This window comes from Sceloporus occidentalis, unplaced genomic scaffold, assembly GCF_023333645.1.
Source record: "Sceloporus occidentalis isolate IW3139 unplaced genomic scaffold, rSceOcc1.0.p SCAF_74, whole genome shotgun sequence".
NCBI classification, from domain to species: domain Eukaryota; kingdom Metazoa; phylum Chordata; class Lepidosauria; order Squamata; family Phrynosomatidae; genus Sceloporus; species Sceloporus occidentalis.
In genome coordinates, this window is record NW_028317054.1 from 413,582 (window position 1) to 433,899 (window position 20,318).

At 35.9% G+C, this 20,318-nt stretch overlaps 1 protein-coding gene across 1 annotated transcript in view; it reads right to left on the reverse strand.

Annotated features, from left to right (window-relative positions):
• Positions 1 to 1,117: 1,117 nt before the first annotated feature.
• The window catches only part of LOC149285908 (prolyl endopeptidase FAP-like), a 28,627-nt gene continuing 9,426 nt past the window's right edge, over positions 1,118 to 20,318 (reverse strand). The window contains exons 8-26 of the mRNA XM_089494645.1: positions 19,963 to 20,083; positions 19,527 to 19,681; positions 17,397 to 17,500; positions 17,175 to 17,310; positions 16,930 to 16,974; positions 15,757 to 15,861; positions 15,028 to 15,098; positions 14,100 to 14,153; positions 12,964 to 13,085; positions 12,421 to 12,468; positions 11,591 to 11,689; positions 11,081 to 11,150; positions 10,314 to 10,508; positions 8,646 to 8,700; positions 3,718 to 3,817; positions 3,251 to 3,315; positions 2,914 to 2,986; positions 2,460 to 2,533; positions 1,118 to 1,213 (exon numbers count right to left, since the gene is read on the reverse strand). Coding sequence (XP_089350771.1) covers positions 1,118 to 1,213; positions 2,460 to 2,533; positions 2,914 to 2,986; positions 3,251 to 3,315; positions 3,718 to 3,817; positions 8,646 to 8,700; positions 10,314 to 10,508; positions 11,081 to 11,150; positions 11,591 to 11,689; positions 12,421 to 12,468; positions 12,964 to 13,085; positions 14,100 to 14,153; positions 15,028 to 15,098; positions 15,757 to 15,861; positions 16,930 to 16,974; positions 17,175 to 17,310; positions 17,397 to 17,500; positions 19,527 to 19,681; positions 19,963 to 20,083 — 1,788 coding nt within the window. The remainder of the gene's footprint in view (positions 1,214 to 2,459; positions 2,534 to 2,913; positions 2,987 to 3,250; positions 3,316 to 3,717; positions 3,818 to 8,645; positions 8,701 to 10,313; positions 10,509 to 11,080; positions 11,151 to 11,590; positions 11,690 to 12,420; positions 12,469 to 12,963; positions 13,086 to 14,099; positions 14,154 to 15,027; positions 15,099 to 15,756; positions 15,862 to 16,929; positions 16,975 to 17,174; positions 17,311 to 17,396; positions 17,501 to 19,526; positions 19,682 to 19,962; positions 20,084 to 20,318) is intronic.

The window sequence follows — 20,318 nt, forward strand, 5'->3', positions numbered from 1 at the left end:
AAAAGACAGATTTATTTAATTTATGATCTGAAAATGATGGTATAATGAGTTATGTTAAGTGCATGGGATGCTTCCCCTTCGTGTTCCTTGCTGTCACATATGGTACTAGAATATTATACAATCCATGAATACTTTTTTAGATGCCCAAACCATCTTTGCCCTTATTATCATTATTATTATTTATTATTTTATATAGCACGATCATATTACCCAGCACTGTACAATGGGTAAACAGGGCGTGACAAGTAGGATGTAATATAACAATTAGATGCCCCTCTTTTCTGCTTGCTTGCTGGGTATGAGGGTATCACAATGTTCTATAGTCCTAGAATCAGAGTAATGAGTATAGATACATTGGGAAATGTACAAAATATATTATGTAAGTAAAACACATTATTCATTTTCTAAATACAGGTTACAAAATTACATGGTAAGCCTTAGCATTCCCTCAGCTCTTCTGAGTATCTGCTGCAACAATAATTTACAATACCTTTCTTGATATTTAACACTGCAAACCTTGGGCTATATGTACTTGAAAAAACAGAAGATGAGCGTTTTTGGTTTAAGATCAGCCTGTAGGTACTAGTTGAATACCAAAAGACTGTGCATATTTTCCATTAAAAATACAGTTTTATTACAATTGTTTTACAAAATGTATAGAAACCTAATCGTAACAATATATTGCATAAGTGCTATCAGCCACTGGCCACTTGCCCGGTGTGTCGGATGGCCAGTCCAAGCCAGAATCGTCTCCAGTTAAAGGAGATAGAGTCCGCCACCTTGGTCATTTAAATCCTGACACCCATGCCATTGGCAATAATCATTCTGAAAAATGCCGTGCAGCAGTATGTTAAACTCATACCATCACACATTGAAAGCAGTGCATGAAACCATATAGCACTGGGCGCCGGATGGCACCATGTACAATTCATACTATAATACTAGCAGCTTCTGCCCTAAAATCATTTGATTCTTCATTTAACCAATATATATTTATTTTTAATTTATGTTGCACATGATTTATGTTTAATTAAATAGCATTTTAGTCTTGTATCATATTACTTGACAATGAACCCAGATAAATACAATAAATGAGGTATCAGCTATTTTAATTTTATTAAAGATTAAAGCATTGTTTAAGAAAACGAGTCATGTGGGTATATAGATGTTTTCTTCCAGATCCTGAAATTGAATGGTCCTTGTCTGTATACCACTGCAAAAAAATAAAAAAATAAAAAAAAAATTATTAAAATAAGTCACATCTGGTAATACAACTGGTTCTATAAGACCAGTGTGATCAAATTCTGTTTTAGAGAGCACCATATGAGCCTATAGTATATTTCTTGCAATGCATTTCAAGCAACTTAAGCAAATATATTCAGAGAAGGGAGACAACATCTTAAATGGAAATCTTTTGATTGTAAAATAAAAAAGCACATTTTGTATGTTCCTCAAATATTTATGGATATAAACACAATGTGTATTTTAAAGTGTTCCTTCTTTAAAGTTCAGCTGCGTTGGCGCTGGATCAAGTATGGCTGCCTCTAGAAGTCCATCAGGTATGTGTCCTAGTATTGTTTTCAAGGAGCAAAACATTAATTGTTTCACCAATACGGTTTTCAGACGGTTAAAAATGACACATTGAGGTACAGGGTGAGTGAAGGAGAAGACACTGAGAATGGTTTACATTATGTACGCATAATGTAAATGCACAATTTAAACAAAAGCTCAGATTAAAGGGTTTTTAACGATTAGACACGTAGGAACATAGTGAAATCTTCGTTTAATTTCATCCAGAACAGGAAATAGAAGAGTGATTTAAGCGAGACACCCCCCCCTCCTCTTCTCGTGCGTTTGCCATATGGTAAGAATTTGTGAGAACATGGTATATGTGCATTAAGGGAATAGTTGGACGTATCTGCACTGTCCACATTGGCATGTGATGGAAAGGAGGAAGGAGAACATATATTAAAAGAAAGATGCTAACTTCCAGCAGCCACTTGTGTTTGGGGAAAATAAGGAATAGATTTTAACTCAGGATCAGGGTTAACCTATGAATTTGTCTTTTAATGAAAGGAAATGGCAAGAATTTTTTTCAATTTCTTGTCAGAAGCCCTGACATTGTCAACTATGAAGTATGTTGTAGTTAACGGAACACCCTACGCTCCTGTAGAGTGTTTATATGCGAAACACACTGCATAACTGTTTTGCCGTGTTCCTTTCAGATTGATGGCATGTCAGCTGGCCATACTGGACATCTGACACACCAAGCAAATGCCTGGTGGGCCACTGGCTGATAGCGTAACACACTCATGCTACATGAGCATAAAACCGTAGTGAGCGGCTGTGCATATCCAGCCATCTACAGCACTTACGTCGTCAGACCAGACCCCACAGAACACCTTGCCAGCTTATAACACAAAGGCAATAATCATATAAGTAACTAAAGAGAACTTTACCATTGCTTCGAAATCAACTTGGGCATCTACCAATGCCTTGGAGATCTGGGCTGCTTGTTGAAAATGTACATTATCTGCAAAGGAAAGAAATAGAAAGATAAAACCACCAATCAGAGTAAATAATATTTTAATTTCCTCTAAACAATCTAGAAACCAAGCAACACATGACATACCTTTTCAGGTAAATGAATATTCTGCCCAACACATTTTTACATTGCATCATTTTATACATAAACCCAAAATATTTTTTATTTAGCCAGTGGTGAAAATTAGTCTAAACACCGTTTAAATCTTTGGTGGGACAAGGGCGTATAATACGTAAAGGGTTAAGTACGACAGGAGTGTACTGTGCCCTATCAGAAACCAAGTAGTATGTCTAATGCTTCTCAAACATAATTATTCTCATATTCTCTCTCTTTATTTACACTGTTGATCGGTCTCAGATAGAACCCACCATCTGCTGTTCCATGAATGAGCAGGTAATCCACTTCCTTAAAATGCTGTGCCCTGGCCATCACAGTTGAATTCTAAAAAGGAAGAAGAGTCAGTTCATTAGACGTGATTTCTGATGCAGATCTAATATTAAAAGGCTTTTGTTTGGCAAAGCCACTATCAGTTGTGAAAGCCACTCTAAGGATGTTGTAAATATTTCTGATGGTCATATTTAACTTCCGGGAATAACTGTGTGACCTGTGCCTCGTTGTATTGCCACACACACCAAATGGAATCAATCCAAACTTTAGACTTGACCAAAAAAAAAGTATGCAATATATATTTATTATTCTATGTACCTTATAATTTTCCAGATTATCTGATTTAGTAGGCAGACCCATGTACCTCTCAGTGTAGATTGATGCTGTAAAGAAATTGAAAAATTATATATATATAACAGCAAGTCTGTGTTCTAAATTAGAACCCAGTGAGCTAGAAGTCCACAAGCTAGATGGACAAACTGAACCTAGAACCTTTTCTGGGTTGTGAATTTGGAGTTCGAGCCAAATCTCTCGTATCCCACAAAGGTCTGTCTGCTGGAAAAGTAGATGGAACTAAATGTAGGTTCTAGGTCACCTTCAAAAACATTGAGCTGAGCTAGATGTCAGGCTTCAACCTCGTTCAAGCCTTCGGCAGATTCCTTCACTCAATAACTCACCATCTGTGACATTCTGTTGAATTGTTTCTACTGGCTGTGGGTATTTCTGATATTCTATAATCCCCGTCCAATATAATTTACAATTCAAATTTCTCAACATTTACATACCATAATATTCCCAGTTTGAAACAGGAGCAACAGCCATCCCGCATTTGAACAGTCTGGTTCCGTGTCCAAGAACCATTGAAGTAACATATCCTCCATATGACTATGACGTGACATAAAAGCAAATTACAACAAGCCACAATTAAATATTTGCAATTTCCAATGTACATAATTTCAGATGTTGGCTCTTTTGACACGAGAGAATCAGATTTATTGTTTACTTATACTTCATTATTATTATTATTTTTTCTCTGTAAATGACATTTAACGAGTCTCTATTAATTACAGGAACATTAGTCATCAACATTTTACCACTTGAGTTCCAGAGGCGCACCCAACTGGCACACATTTTATTGACTTTGTTTTCCAAGTATCTTCAGAAATTATTAGACATCAAAGAGTAGACTATTAAAACTCAACTAAACTCAAAATTATATAATATCATGAAGTTTGTATTATAATACAAAGGAAAGGTATATTTATGTACATATTTATGTACATGAAATTTTGTCATTTTAGCTAAATAATCTATTGGTCCTAGTGCTTTAAAAATATTTTAAAAGAAAAAAGTAAAATTGCATCACAAGTAAACTTTATATTTAAACTAGTATTGTTGTATCAAGTTTAGAAGTATATATATATATATATATATATATATATATATATATATATATACACACACATATACAAACACATTTAACATTTATTAAATCTAATAGTTGTATATAACTAAGTATTTTTTAAATCATTAACTTTTTTTAAATGTCTGTTAAAGATCATATGTTTGTTTTCTGGTTTTCAAAGAGATATTATCGTTTGAGATCTGTTGCTTAAGAAGTGGATTAATACTTAGAACTTCATAGTTGAAAACTGGCCAACTGAATATTAGTTTTCTAACCGGAACATAGAGTTATCTTGGAAGAAACAACATGTGTCTAATAAAACCATTCCTTCTCACTCAGAAACATAAAGGAATAAAGTCATATTATTGTATTATTATTTATTGTTTCAAATAGCTCCATCATATTCCATAGCGCTGTACAATGGGGATAGAGGCAATATTGTTACTGTGTTTTTCACCATTTTGATGGGTAAAATATTAGAGCCTATAGTCAGAAATGATACTTTCTATCTAAACAGCAATTATAACAAATGATACGTTTTTGCTATTTATTTATAACGAGTAACCATAATATACAATGATACAATGATACCTGATACAATGGTTTACAGGTTTTACAGATTTCCATTCCTATGTGCAGGGCTGGACAGGGGATGACAAGGTAGCCTTGGCACTTTCAGGCCGAGGGCCGTCAATGACATAAACGTGGATGACGGCTGGATATGACAAGACACACATTACGTCTTTATGCTCACGTAGTGTGTGGTCAGGCATATCTAGCCAGTGGCCACACACTGGAGCACCCAATCTGCCACTGGACTGGTAGATTGCGTAACTATGGAGGCTTTTGGCCAGTGGCCCACCAGGAAATTTGCCAAATGGCCAGTCCAGGCCTGTATATGAGTATTTTAAAAGCTAACCCGATGACTCTCAAATATTAATACTTAAATAACCCATCTTAAAGAAGATATTGTTGTTCCTTTAAATGTCCTGATAAACCTAATGACTTCAGGATAATATATTTTAAATCTGTATTCAAGCAAGGATTTCAACGTATCACAGTATAAATATATAAATCACTGACACATTAAACAGAAAACACTTTGGTGGGATATACATTTCAGTGTGTGTTGAGTAACCCTCCTATATCCCAATACACATAGAGTTGTCAATATATATATATATATATATATATATATATATATATATATATATTGCTGTGTGCTACAAACTAAACCATTATCAGCATTAAGTAAGGCAGAACAAGTACCAAAGGCTCCATTAAGGTGTGTGGTATAGGGTGACCTGATGATCTTGTATGTGATATAAACTACACATATATATATATATATATACGTATATACGTTACACATGTATCTGCATGAAAGTGTCCCTGGGTTTCGTTTTACTGCTCAAGTCCGAAAAGCAGTTGGAGATTAACAATATTTTACTTGGTTTATTGCTTGTGATCCAGTTAAATGACAGTAAAACACTGTACTTTGTTCAGGACGATAATGTGTTTACAAGCATGAGGAATTTAGTCATAAATTAGTGTCATTTCTTTTTAACCTTGTATATAATAAATTGTTTTTAACAGAAAACACTTTAAAAAAAATAAAATAAGCATGCAATATTTTATATGCATACATGTCCGTGCAATCATGTAAACAATTCATATATAGAAGGAGGTTTTAATAAGTCACAAAGTAGTTCTAGGAAAATAGATAAGACTTCCTTTAATATCTAATTTTACAACATACCTGATATCAAAAGCAGCCTATTTTCTCTGATAAAATACTTCCTAAATATATAAGAGTAAGTCAAGTAGGGCATATGTAAGGTCATATAATACAGAATCTCAACCTAATTATGTGTTATAACTATAAACGAGTTAATTTATTGTTGCAGTTTTGTTTAAATATCCTTAGTTAACCCTAAAAGGGCTTTCTTTAAATATAACAGGACAAGGCTAAGCATGAGAAGGGGCCCTGTCTCTTTAAAGCCAACAGCCATGTTTGCAGCCACCAGTTGGATATGCGTGGCTGGGTCGCTCTACTGTTGTAGCATATGGCCATTTGTACCCGGTTAGCAGCTTCACACTGAAGGGCCAGATCTGCCACTAAAGCACCAGTATAGGTAGGTATTGGGCCCTGTTGGCCACTGGGCACTTACTTTGTTTGCCTGATTTGTAGACCCTGACTAGCTGCCTCTATTGGCCTCTGGTAGACAGCTGAAAAATTAACAATGCATTGTTCTGGCCAACCAGTGACTTATTCTGGCCTAGGGTACTAGGCCTAGGGTGGCCTACCTTGGGTTATTAGCCTCACCAGTGCACTGGTGCTCAAATGGTCGATTACAAGGGCGATCTGTGATGTCCCCAACCAGCTCATTTACAACAAGCCAGGTTCTTTTCTCTTCTCCTCTGTCCCTCTTTCTGTCTTTTTACCTGCTTAAATTATTTTTTTTACATCACAATTACTTTTAAAGCATATCTTATAGCCATGGTAGACAGGTAGGGAAAAGAGAGCAGATAGTTTTAAACGTGCAAGCTTCATGTCACTAGTTATTCTTTTACAAGGAGACATAAAAACTATTTAAGTTGGCTTCGTGGAGAAATCTGTAGCCTGCAAAGTCAACATAGGCAGGTAATGGGTTCATACAGTTTGTATGGAGGGGGAAGCCCAGCAATATATTAAAAAACGATCGCACTCTGCAAACGTAGGCGGAAGTAACACTGAATGCGGCTTCCTAAAATGGAAAATAATGATTCACGGGTTTAGCGGAATCCTTTGATAATCAGCATTGAGATGAAGAGCAAATAAAAGATACTGTTGGGCATCAAACTTCTCACATTTTTATGAATCAGCTGTTAATGGCTGTGAATGGAGGTGGAAAACAAGACTCTACGGGAGCGATAACAGGACATAGCGTAATCTCAAGCTGCCGAATATGATGCTAAAAAGGATGTGTTTTGTGTACTTCAATTGTTAAAGCTTTTCAATAAAAATATGCTGATAATGTTACAGCAAATGTCTCTCAAACAGTGGATGGTCAAAAATTAACTTGAACGTTAGAAGCCGCATGCAGCTGCGTGTGAATGCAGGATTGTCTGCCAGCCTCTGTGCATGAATGAAGGCAGGGAGTGGGTGTGGCCACATTCCCATAGAAAAGAAGAACTGACCCAGATACCCAGGTAACCAGGGCTTCACCCAGAGAATCCGGGTCAAACCCAAGAGTTCTAAGTATAGAGGTAACCCAAACTGCAGAAATTATAATATAGTGGAATATCTGTGGCAAGCTTTCTACGCTGGTTATTCAGTCTTCACATTTGAATCATTGTTTAAGATATTCCACGACTCCAGAAAATAATTTGGCATTGAGAGTGAAGCCTTATATGAGTTATACAGTTAGGGTCGATGAGTGATACAGCTGCTCTAACCCTTCCAGAAAAACTTTAAGTAGCAGCTGCTGGCTGATTATTTAACAGGGTTAGTAAATTATGGTAATCTAGCTGTTCCAATAAGTCAGAGGATGATGGGAGTTAGTGTACAATAACTAATGGAGGGTTAAAAGTATACGTAGAATACAGTATGCATTCTATGAACTATTTTATTATTATTAACAACTAAAGCAAAAGTTTTGGAAATATTAATTAGTAATTTAATATATTTTCACTTCAGTATAGAGTAATGTTGCTTCTTTTAGTTTTAAGCATAAAGCCATTCTTTTATTTCATTAATTTTACAGAGGGGTAGCCAGGGGAGGGCTGGCAACATTCAGCCCCGAAGTGTATTCCAGCCAAGAGGCTCAACCGCACAACACATCTGGGAGAAATTTAAGGGGAAAAAACACTCCATTGGCACCTTTGAGTGCCCTCCCCTCAGGGCTGTCTTTTATACAGGGCAAAAGGAGTAGATGCCCTGGGGCCAGGCTTACCTTCATCCATGGCAGCTCTCTACCGGGCTCTTTAGCAGCCACCATAGTATGTAGGCGGAGGTCCCGCAAGCGAGAAACATGAGGGGGGATGGTGTGGATGGCCCTTGGTGTAAATTTAAATACCTGGTGGCCAAATTTGGCTATTTTATGTGACTTGCACGTCGACATTGACTTCTGTTTTTCACAATACTAGTGAACTGGGATATAATCAATAAGTTCACTGCTGACATAATGATTGAGGCCAATAGAACATAGCACATATGATATTGAATCCATATACTTACTATGAAAATATTGCACGTCACATGTGTACAATGTATACACTACTCCTTTATATTATGTAAAAATACTTTAAATATATAACTTTACTTACCCAACCCCATATCGCTATTCTTTTCTCATCAATAAATCCCATTTCAATAAATTTTCTAAAAAATAAATAAAAAAAAAAGAGTTCTTTCACTTCTGATGAGATACCAACAATCTTATATTAGAATATCATTTAACATTTGTTTTCTATTGAAATTTTCTCTTTGAAAAATGATTTGATTGAGTAAATACACACATGTATAAAATAAAAACAGCATTAATATATTTGATGAACCATAAATGTATATTGCGTCTTAGCTGCATTGACAAGATTGGTTTCAACACAATATAAATTATACCACTGGGCTAAAAAAACAAACTGTCAGATTTAAGGTAATTGTTAATTTAATGTTTGTATAATCCTTTTGCTTATAAATGTTCACAATCCACGCATGAGTTACTGTGTTACTTAACGGCTTCCATGTGTTTTCCAGCACAAAACCATTTAAAGCTACATCGCCCTTGTGGAGACCTTCTGAGGATTAAGAACGCCTATGGCTACAAAGTGATTATATATTCACACTACTTTATTACTTAAGGTTATATTCATTTATATTTGGCAATGTTCCACTTTAAAACAGAAAAAAAAGATTTTGTACTGACTGGTTGTTAACTTTCACTTAAAAGAAAAAAAAACTATTTATTTAGTACCAATGATTAATTCATGTTCAACTCACCAGCTATTAAAATGATGGGTAACATATGTGGATAGTGACAAACCCCTCATAACCAAGTGATACATTTAAGAAAACTGATATATATATATATATATATATATATATATATATATACATAATAATGTAAAAGAAATACAGATTTTCAAAGATTTAAACATTGTTTTAGTCTAAAAGGCATTTTAAAAACAGTCACAGATACAAAAAAATAAAGAAAATATATGCATTGGCATATCCTTATTAGACACATAACGCAATTCTGTTTCACTCTTGTGAAAGTCATCTTCGGATATAATTACCAAGATACCCATAATGTGAATCATACCACAGTAGCATCCATTGACTAATTTTTACTAATTACACAAGTGTCTCTTAAACTAAAGTTTAATGAAATGCATTTGCCATGGCTTTAAGACAGCCGGGGGCCAATGTTGGAGTAAAAAGCCTGTGACTAAGGAGACTTCTTATTCTAGAAGCTCCCTTTGGTGATTCGTAGAAATTTAATTGGACTATGAAACACGTGTCTCATGTTCTACGATCCGATTTCTCAAATCTGCTACACCCTTTGGAGCCGGTGTTCTTATGAACTGATGCGTTAACAAAAGTGTAGTATTAATCTTTGGCTCCTTGCCACCATTCTTCTTCTGAGTGCTAATATTTGGTGTCAATAGGGCAAATGTCTCCCTGTTAACCAGTAGTACAACAGCCAAGAAGAGGTGACCATTTGGTAATTCAGATAATTCATGAATCTGAATTAGCCCTAGGCCTTCCTGTTGTACTAAAGAGCAACCTGTTTTATTTTATATTTACAGCAAATATGCTACTACTACTACTAATAATAATAATCAGTAGCAGTATATAATAATAGTAAAGAAGTACATTCTTAAAGAGAAGCCCCTGATGATGTCATCATGACATTATTATTGTATTTAATTCCACTGTAGACATCTGTGGGAAAGTTTAAATTAGACTGAACCTAAATATTACGAGGCACTCACCTGACAGCAAATATTTGATCTTCGACTTCATATGTGCCAAGTCTTTTATAGACAGCATGCATGAACTTGTCTCCCTGAAAAGCTGTACCTCGACCATCCACAGAGGCAACAATTATTTCTTCAGAACTTGCCAAGTAAGTCTTCCAGCCAATTGAAAATGTGTGCAGTACTTCTTGGCTCGAGGGACCACCGTAGCTGAAAGATGTTTTTAAAAAATGTATCTCTAATTTATGATTATTTTTACACATTTAAAGATTCAAAGCACCAAATTTGGTTGGCTTCCAAATACTGAAAATTATACTTTAATGTAACAATTAAATCAGAGTTGCTTTAACACAGTAATATATTCTGGCTTAGGCTGACTGGGTGGCAGATCTTTGGGGGTATTAGCCACTCTGCCACCGATCCAGGTGCAGATCACCCTTTTAGGCAATAAGGCTGCCTGGGGCACCACTGCTTAATAGGATGGTTAAAAGGAATAACCCTGGCCTCCCAACAAGTCCTTTAAGACATTGGGGGACCATGCCTAGCCGGCGCAGCGTCCATAGCCTGCTCTTGCCAGCTGCTGGCCATTCTTAAATAGGTGGAGCTCTGAGATGTGATGTCATATCCTGGCGCTCAGCATTACGGATGGTGGCAAGTAAGATGGTGGCTCGGGTTGGACCTATGTCAGTGTCAAAGATAAATACATCACTGCTGTTGCTATTTTGATTTTTTAAATTTAACCTTTTTCATGCTGACAGTTTTTAACAATGCATGTTACTTACACATATAGAAGAAGTGGGTATTTCTTGCTTTTGTTAAAATTGTGAGGCAAAGTCATTTTATACCAGAATGCTGAAAATTATTCAAAACAAACAGAATATAAAATCACAATGATATAAATTTCATTAAAAATGATGTAAGTTGGAATATTTGTTTCTCTTTGATGGGGAAACCATATGATCAGTAAGAGACAATATTATAATGATCAGTAACAATTTTAACGTGATACATTGCCATTCATTGTGCTTACTAAAGTTTAACAATTAAAATGGTTTAGTGGTTAAGAATTAAGGAATTTAAACAGATTATATATGTTAAAACATAAATTAGGGAAAATGGGCAAAACGAGGCAAGTTTAACATGTTCAATTTACCTACATTGGACTTTCCATTCTGTTAAATGTCTTTACAAAAGTACATTCTTCAGCATGCATTGAAACAACATTATTTTAGGTCATACACATTTTACTAAATTACTGTGCATTTTGGGTAAAATAATTCAAGGATTCATACTCATCCCGTCTTGCTCAATCTTTCCAATTCTTTCTGATGGCATTCTAACTGTGAGCAGTTTGCTTTCCAAGGCGAGGTTGTCTTCTAGTATGTGGAGCTCTAGAGATACGATTGCATCCATTAGGCATACCAAGTCTATTATAAAGTGGGCCTGGAAGTAAGAAGGCTTTTTTGTACATTTAGGTTTGGGACGGTCCATGTATGATAGTCAACGCTGGGGATTTTGTGTGTAAAATGTGTAGGTTGGAGGTTGTATATTGTTTTGTCTTGCTGTGGTGGGGCTATCCATGTTAGTTTTTCTCTATGTGGTACAATTAATTGAGGGAGTTTTCACACCATGATATACTGCATATAATATAAATCCATGTTTATGGACCTTCAATGTTTTTATCTAAAATGCTAAAAAGGTATACAAACAGGGATGTATTCATATCGGCACTGTCCAAGGACTGTCCCAGGAGAAGTGCGCCCCATATGCAGCCGTTATCTATTTGGAAGGATCTGCACAATGTAAATGGGTCACTTGGGGAGTTAAGAGATCTCCCTTGTAACAGGCACATTAAGCAGTAGCACACTGTGCGGCACAAAAGAGCGGCATGGCCCTGGTTTTGCGGCAGAGGGGATGCCACCTCCCCAGACCTGCCATTCTAAAATACATAACGGTATACAATATATAGCAAAGGTAGACATATGCTGTCACAGCTTTTTTAAACACTGCATTTTAATCCAGAACACCTTAAATTCACCATATGGGATCAGCTCTTCAGACGGTATGGCCAACATGACATTGTGATAATTAGTATATAAATAACTTAAATACACTTACAGACCTTTATTAGTACGTGCATCATGAAGGGTGACGATGGGAAGACCAGGACCTGCAAGAACAAATTCATACAAATGTAACAAGACTAATTGCATGTGTACACACAGTACATTAACTAATATGTGAATGCAAGTTTAAATGCATGTATTAATAAACTCTCACCATTTAAAATAGTGCCAAATAATTTGGATTATATGCCATTTTTAATTCGGTCTTCACTCTTTAGAGATGATAGTCTAAGCCACTGGAGGTGGTGGTTTTAATGGTTATAGAGTTATAGAATTTTATGGCAGATTAGAACCATTTAGCCCATCTAGTCTGCCTGTATGTAGTTGGTCCCACACATGAACAATGTCATGCGCACCCACCCACAAAAACCTATGTCTTTATTTTTGAATTTATTTTCTGATGGGAACCTGTAATATATATGAAAAGGTTTATTGGGGCTACATTTATACCTCCAATAAAAATGATGTTGTGGTATCGGTATAATGTAAATGAGCCCATTACATTTGTACTGAATATACAGGATATTAATGGCACCCACCATAACAATAGAGCGAATAATATTTTGCCTTAATGCTAAACTTTGCAGAGTAATATTGGCACCTCTCCTTTCTTAAATGACAGGTGATGCATTGCTTTTGGCGATTTCCTTGGAGCGCAATCCTTGGAGGAGAAAGGAAAATAAATATTACACAAAAATGTTTTAATAACTTTATTGTGTGATTGGAATCAATATTTACACTAACAATTATAAATAATTATAAGGAATCCCTAACAGATGGAAATATTGTGTTAATTAAGATTCCAAAATCCATCTGAAATGCATTACGAATGAAGAACGTGGTTAATTAGTCTATATGCAAACGCAAATGAGGGACAATTATAATATTTTAATAATGGCTGAAGGGTCACATTTAAAACAAGACAAAGAGAAACAGCGGCTCTGGGTTGGCTTATGGGGCCCAGCCGCCCAGAGTAGCTGCCCCTAAAGCCCTCTCAACAACCACCATAGTCTGCAGGTCTGTGCAGCTACTGGTTGAGACCTTTACTTCCTACCATGTGACCTGTGCAATGGCTGCTGCTGCTGCAGAGCAGCAGGATATGACATCATATCCCAGTGCCTTGCAGCAGGCGGCATAAAGAACATGAAGCAGGGAGCATTAGTGGAGAGGTCTGTGTTGACCACCAGCTCCTTTGCATTTACTTATGATCTGGCATGTTTGGGGAGCTTGCTGTGGGCCCCCGTAAGGCATAAAGACTGCCCTAAATGGGTAAACATTTTTTTAATTTAAACACTAGAAATAGACATTTACTAAAACAGAGAAATATCTGTGAACATCGGGACTAAAGAGGGCAAGACCAGTCAAGTGGTCCAATACGAATGAAAAAAACACATATTTAGTGAAAAGGCTCAATGGATACATGTGTAATAACATGCAAGTAACCTGAGGCCTTCATACAAAGAAAATCTACTCATGTTGGAACCCCAGCCCATACAGCTAGCTATAAAACATATATATATATATATATATAAACTTACATTCAATTTCATGACAAGTAAGGACTAATAGATCAGCAGTAAAGCTACATAAAAAGGTGTTGTCAATAGTAAAAATAGGCAAATCATGCTAAAAAAAACCCAATACAGAACAATACTCTCTCATTTATGTAACCTACCGGTAGATGTTTCTTCTTCCTGGAAATCCTTCAAATTCATTACTTGAGTAATAGCTGTATTTTTTTATTTACAGATTTAAAACAAAACAAAACAATGCAAAATAAGTTGACAAAAAAATATTTTAGTCATTTTGTTATTTTTAAACTTGTACTCAGTATATTAATACAATTTAAAATGGACACCGATTTAGTCGTAAATGATTTATATGAGGCCTCTATACAAGCATTAGCTGTGAAAAGGTTCTTATGTTAGGATGCTGGAAAACTATCATAGGTGTTGTGGTACCACAAACATTGAGGAAACATGTAAGATACCTCTGCTATCTAATTAAACAATCTGTACCTGCTTTCACAGTAGATATTAATGAAGTCTGGGTTCACAGGTAGACTTAATTTGTAGAAATAAGGGCTCAGAGTCATTTGAATTAGCAATACAATGTATGTAAGATGACTAAAATGTGCCAAGGACACAGAGGAAACCATTGATTAACCCTGGGTATATCAGCAGCAGTTCCTAGACTTCATGTCTTATGGTCTTCAGTAGACCAGATGTTAGGCATCAGGTGTGGGGATTAAAAACTTTAAGACCATGGGCCAGTATATAATGTATGCTGGCTGGATATACATAGATGGCTAGATGCCCTCATACTCTTGTAGTGTGCGGCCGCATGCATCCAGATCTGCCATGCAAGGGCCAGTAATGGAGTGACTGGTTTACCTGATGGCCAGTATGAGTATTAGACAAAGATTTGAATACAGGATACCTCCAAGTTTACAATATGCATGGTCATCGGACTCGTATTTCACTGTGTCAGTTATGAAACACAGTACAGGGCGATATTTACAATCATTTGACTCATCATGGGTCATGATTTCTAAGATTTCTTCCTTTTTTTGTACAAGCTATACTATGGTATTTCACACTTACATTGCTTCATCTGTAACATAAAATATATAAATTGCTTCCCAGGGTCCACTTGTAATTTGTATAGCATTATCCTAATAAACAAAAGAAACATATTAACGGTAGATTAAATATTATTTGTTACTAATATCATATTTTTGCCATTTTCAATGTATTTTATATGCTAAAACATTAAATGTCACAGGAAGTTACTATTTGCAGCAGACTGGCCATATGGCAAACTGGGCAAATGTATGGTGGGCTGCTGGCCGATGGCACCACACATTTACCTTCACAGCTGCTCCAGCGGAAGATCAGCAGAAGAATCTAACATTGTAGGCTTTGGTTGATCATATCTCGCCGGCAGCTACATGTACTCAGCTTGGGTCAGATTTTGCCCCTGATTGGTGGCTTACTGGACATTAAAGAATTAAGGTTTTTGACTACCGTGGCCCTTTCTCTACTACTCAACAAAGGGCATTAACCCCTTAAGGGCAATGGGCGGTCCCCAAACCCATTGAAAACAATGCATGTTTGGACAATGCAATATGGACAAAAGACAGAAGTAAAGGCACTAAAGTCAAGGGGTGTAAAGCACGACAGTGAACATGGAAATGTAATGAAACAAGGCAGGCCAAAGGGAAAAAATGAAGAATGATAATTGTAGGTAACAGGGCCACATTGATGGTTAATGCAGGGTTTAGTGCTAAGAAAGTAGGTCCTTCAAAATAAATTCAAAATAAGGCTACATACCACAGACTGATTTACATAATGAATATGTTTATAACCATTCCGGTCACTATAAATTTTATAATATGATGATGAGTCGGATGTGAACACTGGAAGTGAAGGAAAGAACTGAAAAACAAAATCCATGAAAATGCATTTTAATGTGCCCTATAGCATGATAGTTGTAACAACTGTGACAATATACTGAATATACAAAATTATGAGCGTTGGACTTGAGTTTTACACCATACATTTGTTTAAATACAAGATCATCTAACGTATACTGCTATCACACCAATTAGAAAATCATTCCATATTCCCCAGAAATTTTAGGCAAGCTTTCTGGACTTTTTTTTGTCCTCACCCTACAGATGACCTTTTTAGTCCTCACAAGGCTATGACCATCGGCCAAGGACCATTGACTAGCCTTTTAAAAACATGTAGCTCTAGAAAGCCAATTCTAAATGCATTAATTTAACACAACAATCTGAATACATTACTGTAGTTAATTCATAATGTATTCACGGTTGCATGAATGAAAATGTTATCTATCCTTGTTTTCCCATTATAAGTTATTAAAAGAAAATCACTATCCACTTAACAAACAAAGCAAATAAGTAAGATACAGATCATTTAGTGGATGTGTCTGAATTTTTCAAGTATAAGTAGAATGAGCCAAGATATTCCAACACAGAGCATTCTATTTATCTCAATGTAATATAGTGTAATGTAACTATAATTAACGCTGTATTTATGGTGCTGATAAACCAAGCAATTATGCTTGCAAATAAAACTAATTATTTAATAAACCTAATCTTGCATATAACAGATGAACATGCCGCAATTAACTAACTGATTATAGACGTGTATATTACTATGAGTTGAAAAATAAAATAGCAAAGAACCATTAAGCATCTATATTAAAGTTGGTTTGCATCAGATCCAACAGCGGCAAGATATTTTAACTTTTATTTTTTTGCAAACGCATACATATTCTGGTTGTTTGAATTGTATAGATGTAATGTAAGGAAGCTTTACTTTGCTTGGTTGGGTAGTAGATAAGTGAAAAAAGGGGAAAAAAAAGCCAAACTAGATGGGCCGAATGGTTCCTACCTGCCATATTCACTTTAAGTGAAGTGTTAATGCATATTGTACATAAAAAATAATGTAAAATGCAAATACTGTGCAAATACATACCACACCAATCCATCCAGTTGTACTTGTTTCTAAATGCTCTTGATTCTGCATAATTGTGTAAAAAAAAGTTACTTTTTTTCTTTATTAAGGATCTGTTTTATAAAATATTTAAATGAAAAATGAAATAATAACGGTAAATGTGCATTATATAATATGGTCATCATTCAACTGAAAGCTCACTATGTAAACCCAGAGAGTTTCCAGGTATTGACGTAACTCAGATAATATTTTGTAAAATACTGTACCTTTGGGCAAATCCATATATTTGAACTTTTTTCAAAATCGCATATTGCTATGACTGATATGTTTTGTGTTCTTGTCACCCACTGGACGCTGATCCGACTATCCAGAATCCACGTCACCCAGCTAAAGTAATATTCACTGTGGGGAAAAAAAAGCATTGTACTTATTCATAAATAGAGTTATATCAGCAAAAAGAACATACAGCTGGGTGTTATTATTCCTACCTCGCTGCTATCAATGATGGGACAGGAACTTCAGCTGTACTTATAAATCTTGGATCGTCAACCTTTGCTATAAACAGTTTGACCGTTGGATTCTTTGAGCCAGCCTTTCAAAGAAGTGGATTAAATATACATTATATTATATTGTTACAGGATGACACAACATACGTTGAACGCTCTTCAATAAACTGCTGGGCTCAAGCCAATTGCCATGCAACTCCGGGTGGGCACAGTAACAATTTCTTGGGGAATACAAAGAAATGAGCATATAAAGGAGACGTATAAAATGGTATTATGAATTGATTATTGGGCTTCATGAGGCATTGGAGGTAAAAATAATGGTCAAAGGAGATCTAAGGAGTAAATAAGCATGGTTAATAAGAAAATGACATGTGAGGAGGGGTAGGGAAATATAAAAGAGAAAGGGATGTTGGAGTAAAAAAACATGCATGAGAGGAATAAGAGAGGTTGAATGAAAAAGGTAAGAACAGATAGAGTAAAGGGATGTGTAACAAAGGAGCTTTTTAAAAAGACATGGGGTCTAAAAATGGCAAGAGAAAAAGCAAAAAAAAATGGCTGGATGTTAAAAAAAAAACCTGAAAGATTTTGAGATAAAAAAGATGAGAGCTAAAAGAGTTAAAGAGATGCAAAGTAGAGAAAGGATAGTTGGAAGAGAGAAAGAGTAGATCACACGAGGAGAGGTAGGTTAAAAAAGAGTGAGCAGAGGGATTAAATATAAAAGAAGGAGCTAAAATGATTACGGAGAGGAAGGATCTTAGTATGTGCTGTTTGCTGGTTTTCTATCTGTAGCATATGGAATTCAGGCCTGGGCAATCCAATACCCAGTGGGCTGGTGGCTGATGGATACACATTGATACGCACATCGAGAGTGTAAAAACATAGAATGCTAGATACACCAGGTCTTAAAGGGCCACGGCCAATTTTACTCCCTAGCCTGACCCTGACGCCAAAAGCCTTTTTCCAGAGTCGTAAAGTTTTTCCGTAATTGTGTATCATCATAGAGCAATGTATATTGTGACAAAGTGAGTTCAATGTAACTACAAAAAAAGCAAAACAATGTTCTTTAGTGCTATACATCCATAACACAAATATTATTATTATAATAAATAAACATGACATTAATTAGAACGTTTCTTTTAACATCACCAATGATTTAAAAGGAGAACCAGTGCATGAAGTGCTGTGATCAGGGTCGGACTGGCGTTGATATGACATTTTAAGGTCAGCAGCCACCCAATGACTATGGTTGGATATGCGCGGCACCATGTTCATAATGGAGCAGCAGATCGGGTGAGTATCATTGTCAGCCAGTGGCCCATTAGGCATTTGCCAAGTGTGTCAGATTGCCAGTTCGGGCCTGGCTGTGTTTATGAGACACTCTAGTAAAATGTGTACATGGTTTTTAGCAGTTTGTGATCAATTTTGGAATTGTGCCCTGGTGGTTGAATTGGTTCCTTGGTGAATTACCATGCAATGTGCTTTTCATTGAAAGGGTAATTGAGTTGCACCTTATATTAATTCCTAAAGTGCCTGAGATGGAGACAATCGTTTAATTTAAATAACAAGCCCTTATTACGCCACCTTGTGGCAAAACACAGAACATAAGGATCTTAACTCCTCGGGAAAAATCTGGTCCGTGACTGTAGAGCTTAATAAAGAAAACCTAATCAATCATCACAATAAGATTTTAGAACAGGAATTTGCTGCCAAACATCTACTGACATAATTTGACGTGTTACTTAATATTGTGATTTCAAGGTCTGTAGGCATATTTATGATTAACACAAAAAAATCATGCAATAAGAAATGGAACTGCAATGGTTTATATCTCGTTAATGTATATTATACGCTTTACAAACAGGACCCTCAAATGTCAGTGGGAAGCTGTAGCAACTACTCTCATTCCGATTTGTTAAGCAGCGGATCTCTACAAAATGCGACTCCATGAGTTAGTGAGTTAGGTTGTGTAAACAAAATTTGATGGAAAGCTGGCATTGTGCCAATATGTATTTTTTTTGCAGGATAAATGCAGGAAGTCAGCAAGAACATAAGACATACTGCATTACACATTATAAGAAGAACAATGGAAGCATATTACATATAATAACATACCTTTGGGTAAGGAATACTGATTGTTTTAGGATATTGATCATCGCCGTAAAAGGAATATTCTATGACTGGTACATCAGTATCATTAAATTGGACGTACGCAACAAAATTGCTATTTGTAGACCACCATGTAGCATACTTCACTCCCAGCATTTCCTCTAAATATAGAAATTACCAATTAGTTAGTAAAACATATGCGCAAAATGTCTAAATTCGCCATGACTTACTCGAACTGATAGTTGGCACGTACTGTCCTGTCTGCCTATAAATGCAAGAGAAAGCGTGGCCAGGCAAGAAAGGGTTAAATGAGGGAATGTTAGGTACCAGATTTTGAGGGTAGTAGAAAAGAATGCCAAGAAAAAAAATTACATAAGAAGAAGAATAGTGATGATCTGTCGGGGTCAACCAGGCCATCGACTTAACAGAAGAAGGTACCTACCTTCATACACCCAATCTGGAATTCCATTGTATATTTGGTTTTCTTTCCCGTTGCTTGTTAATTTAATGGGTGATTCCTTAAGATTGTGTTTTAAAAATATGTTGTTATCCACAATGTATACCTAAAATACAAAAAAATTGCATAATGAAAAGACCACCAAGTTCATCCTTTATTAATAAAACAATTTGTGACCCATAGGATTACCTGTTTAGGGACTTCTGAATTTGGATCCACAAGATTAATGTGAAATAAGTGTAATAGTCCACATATTCATTTAATAGCCCACGCTGAACTTTAGTATTGGCTGATGAACCCTCAGTAAATGGCGCTAGACAAATTTTAGTTGTGTTACCATT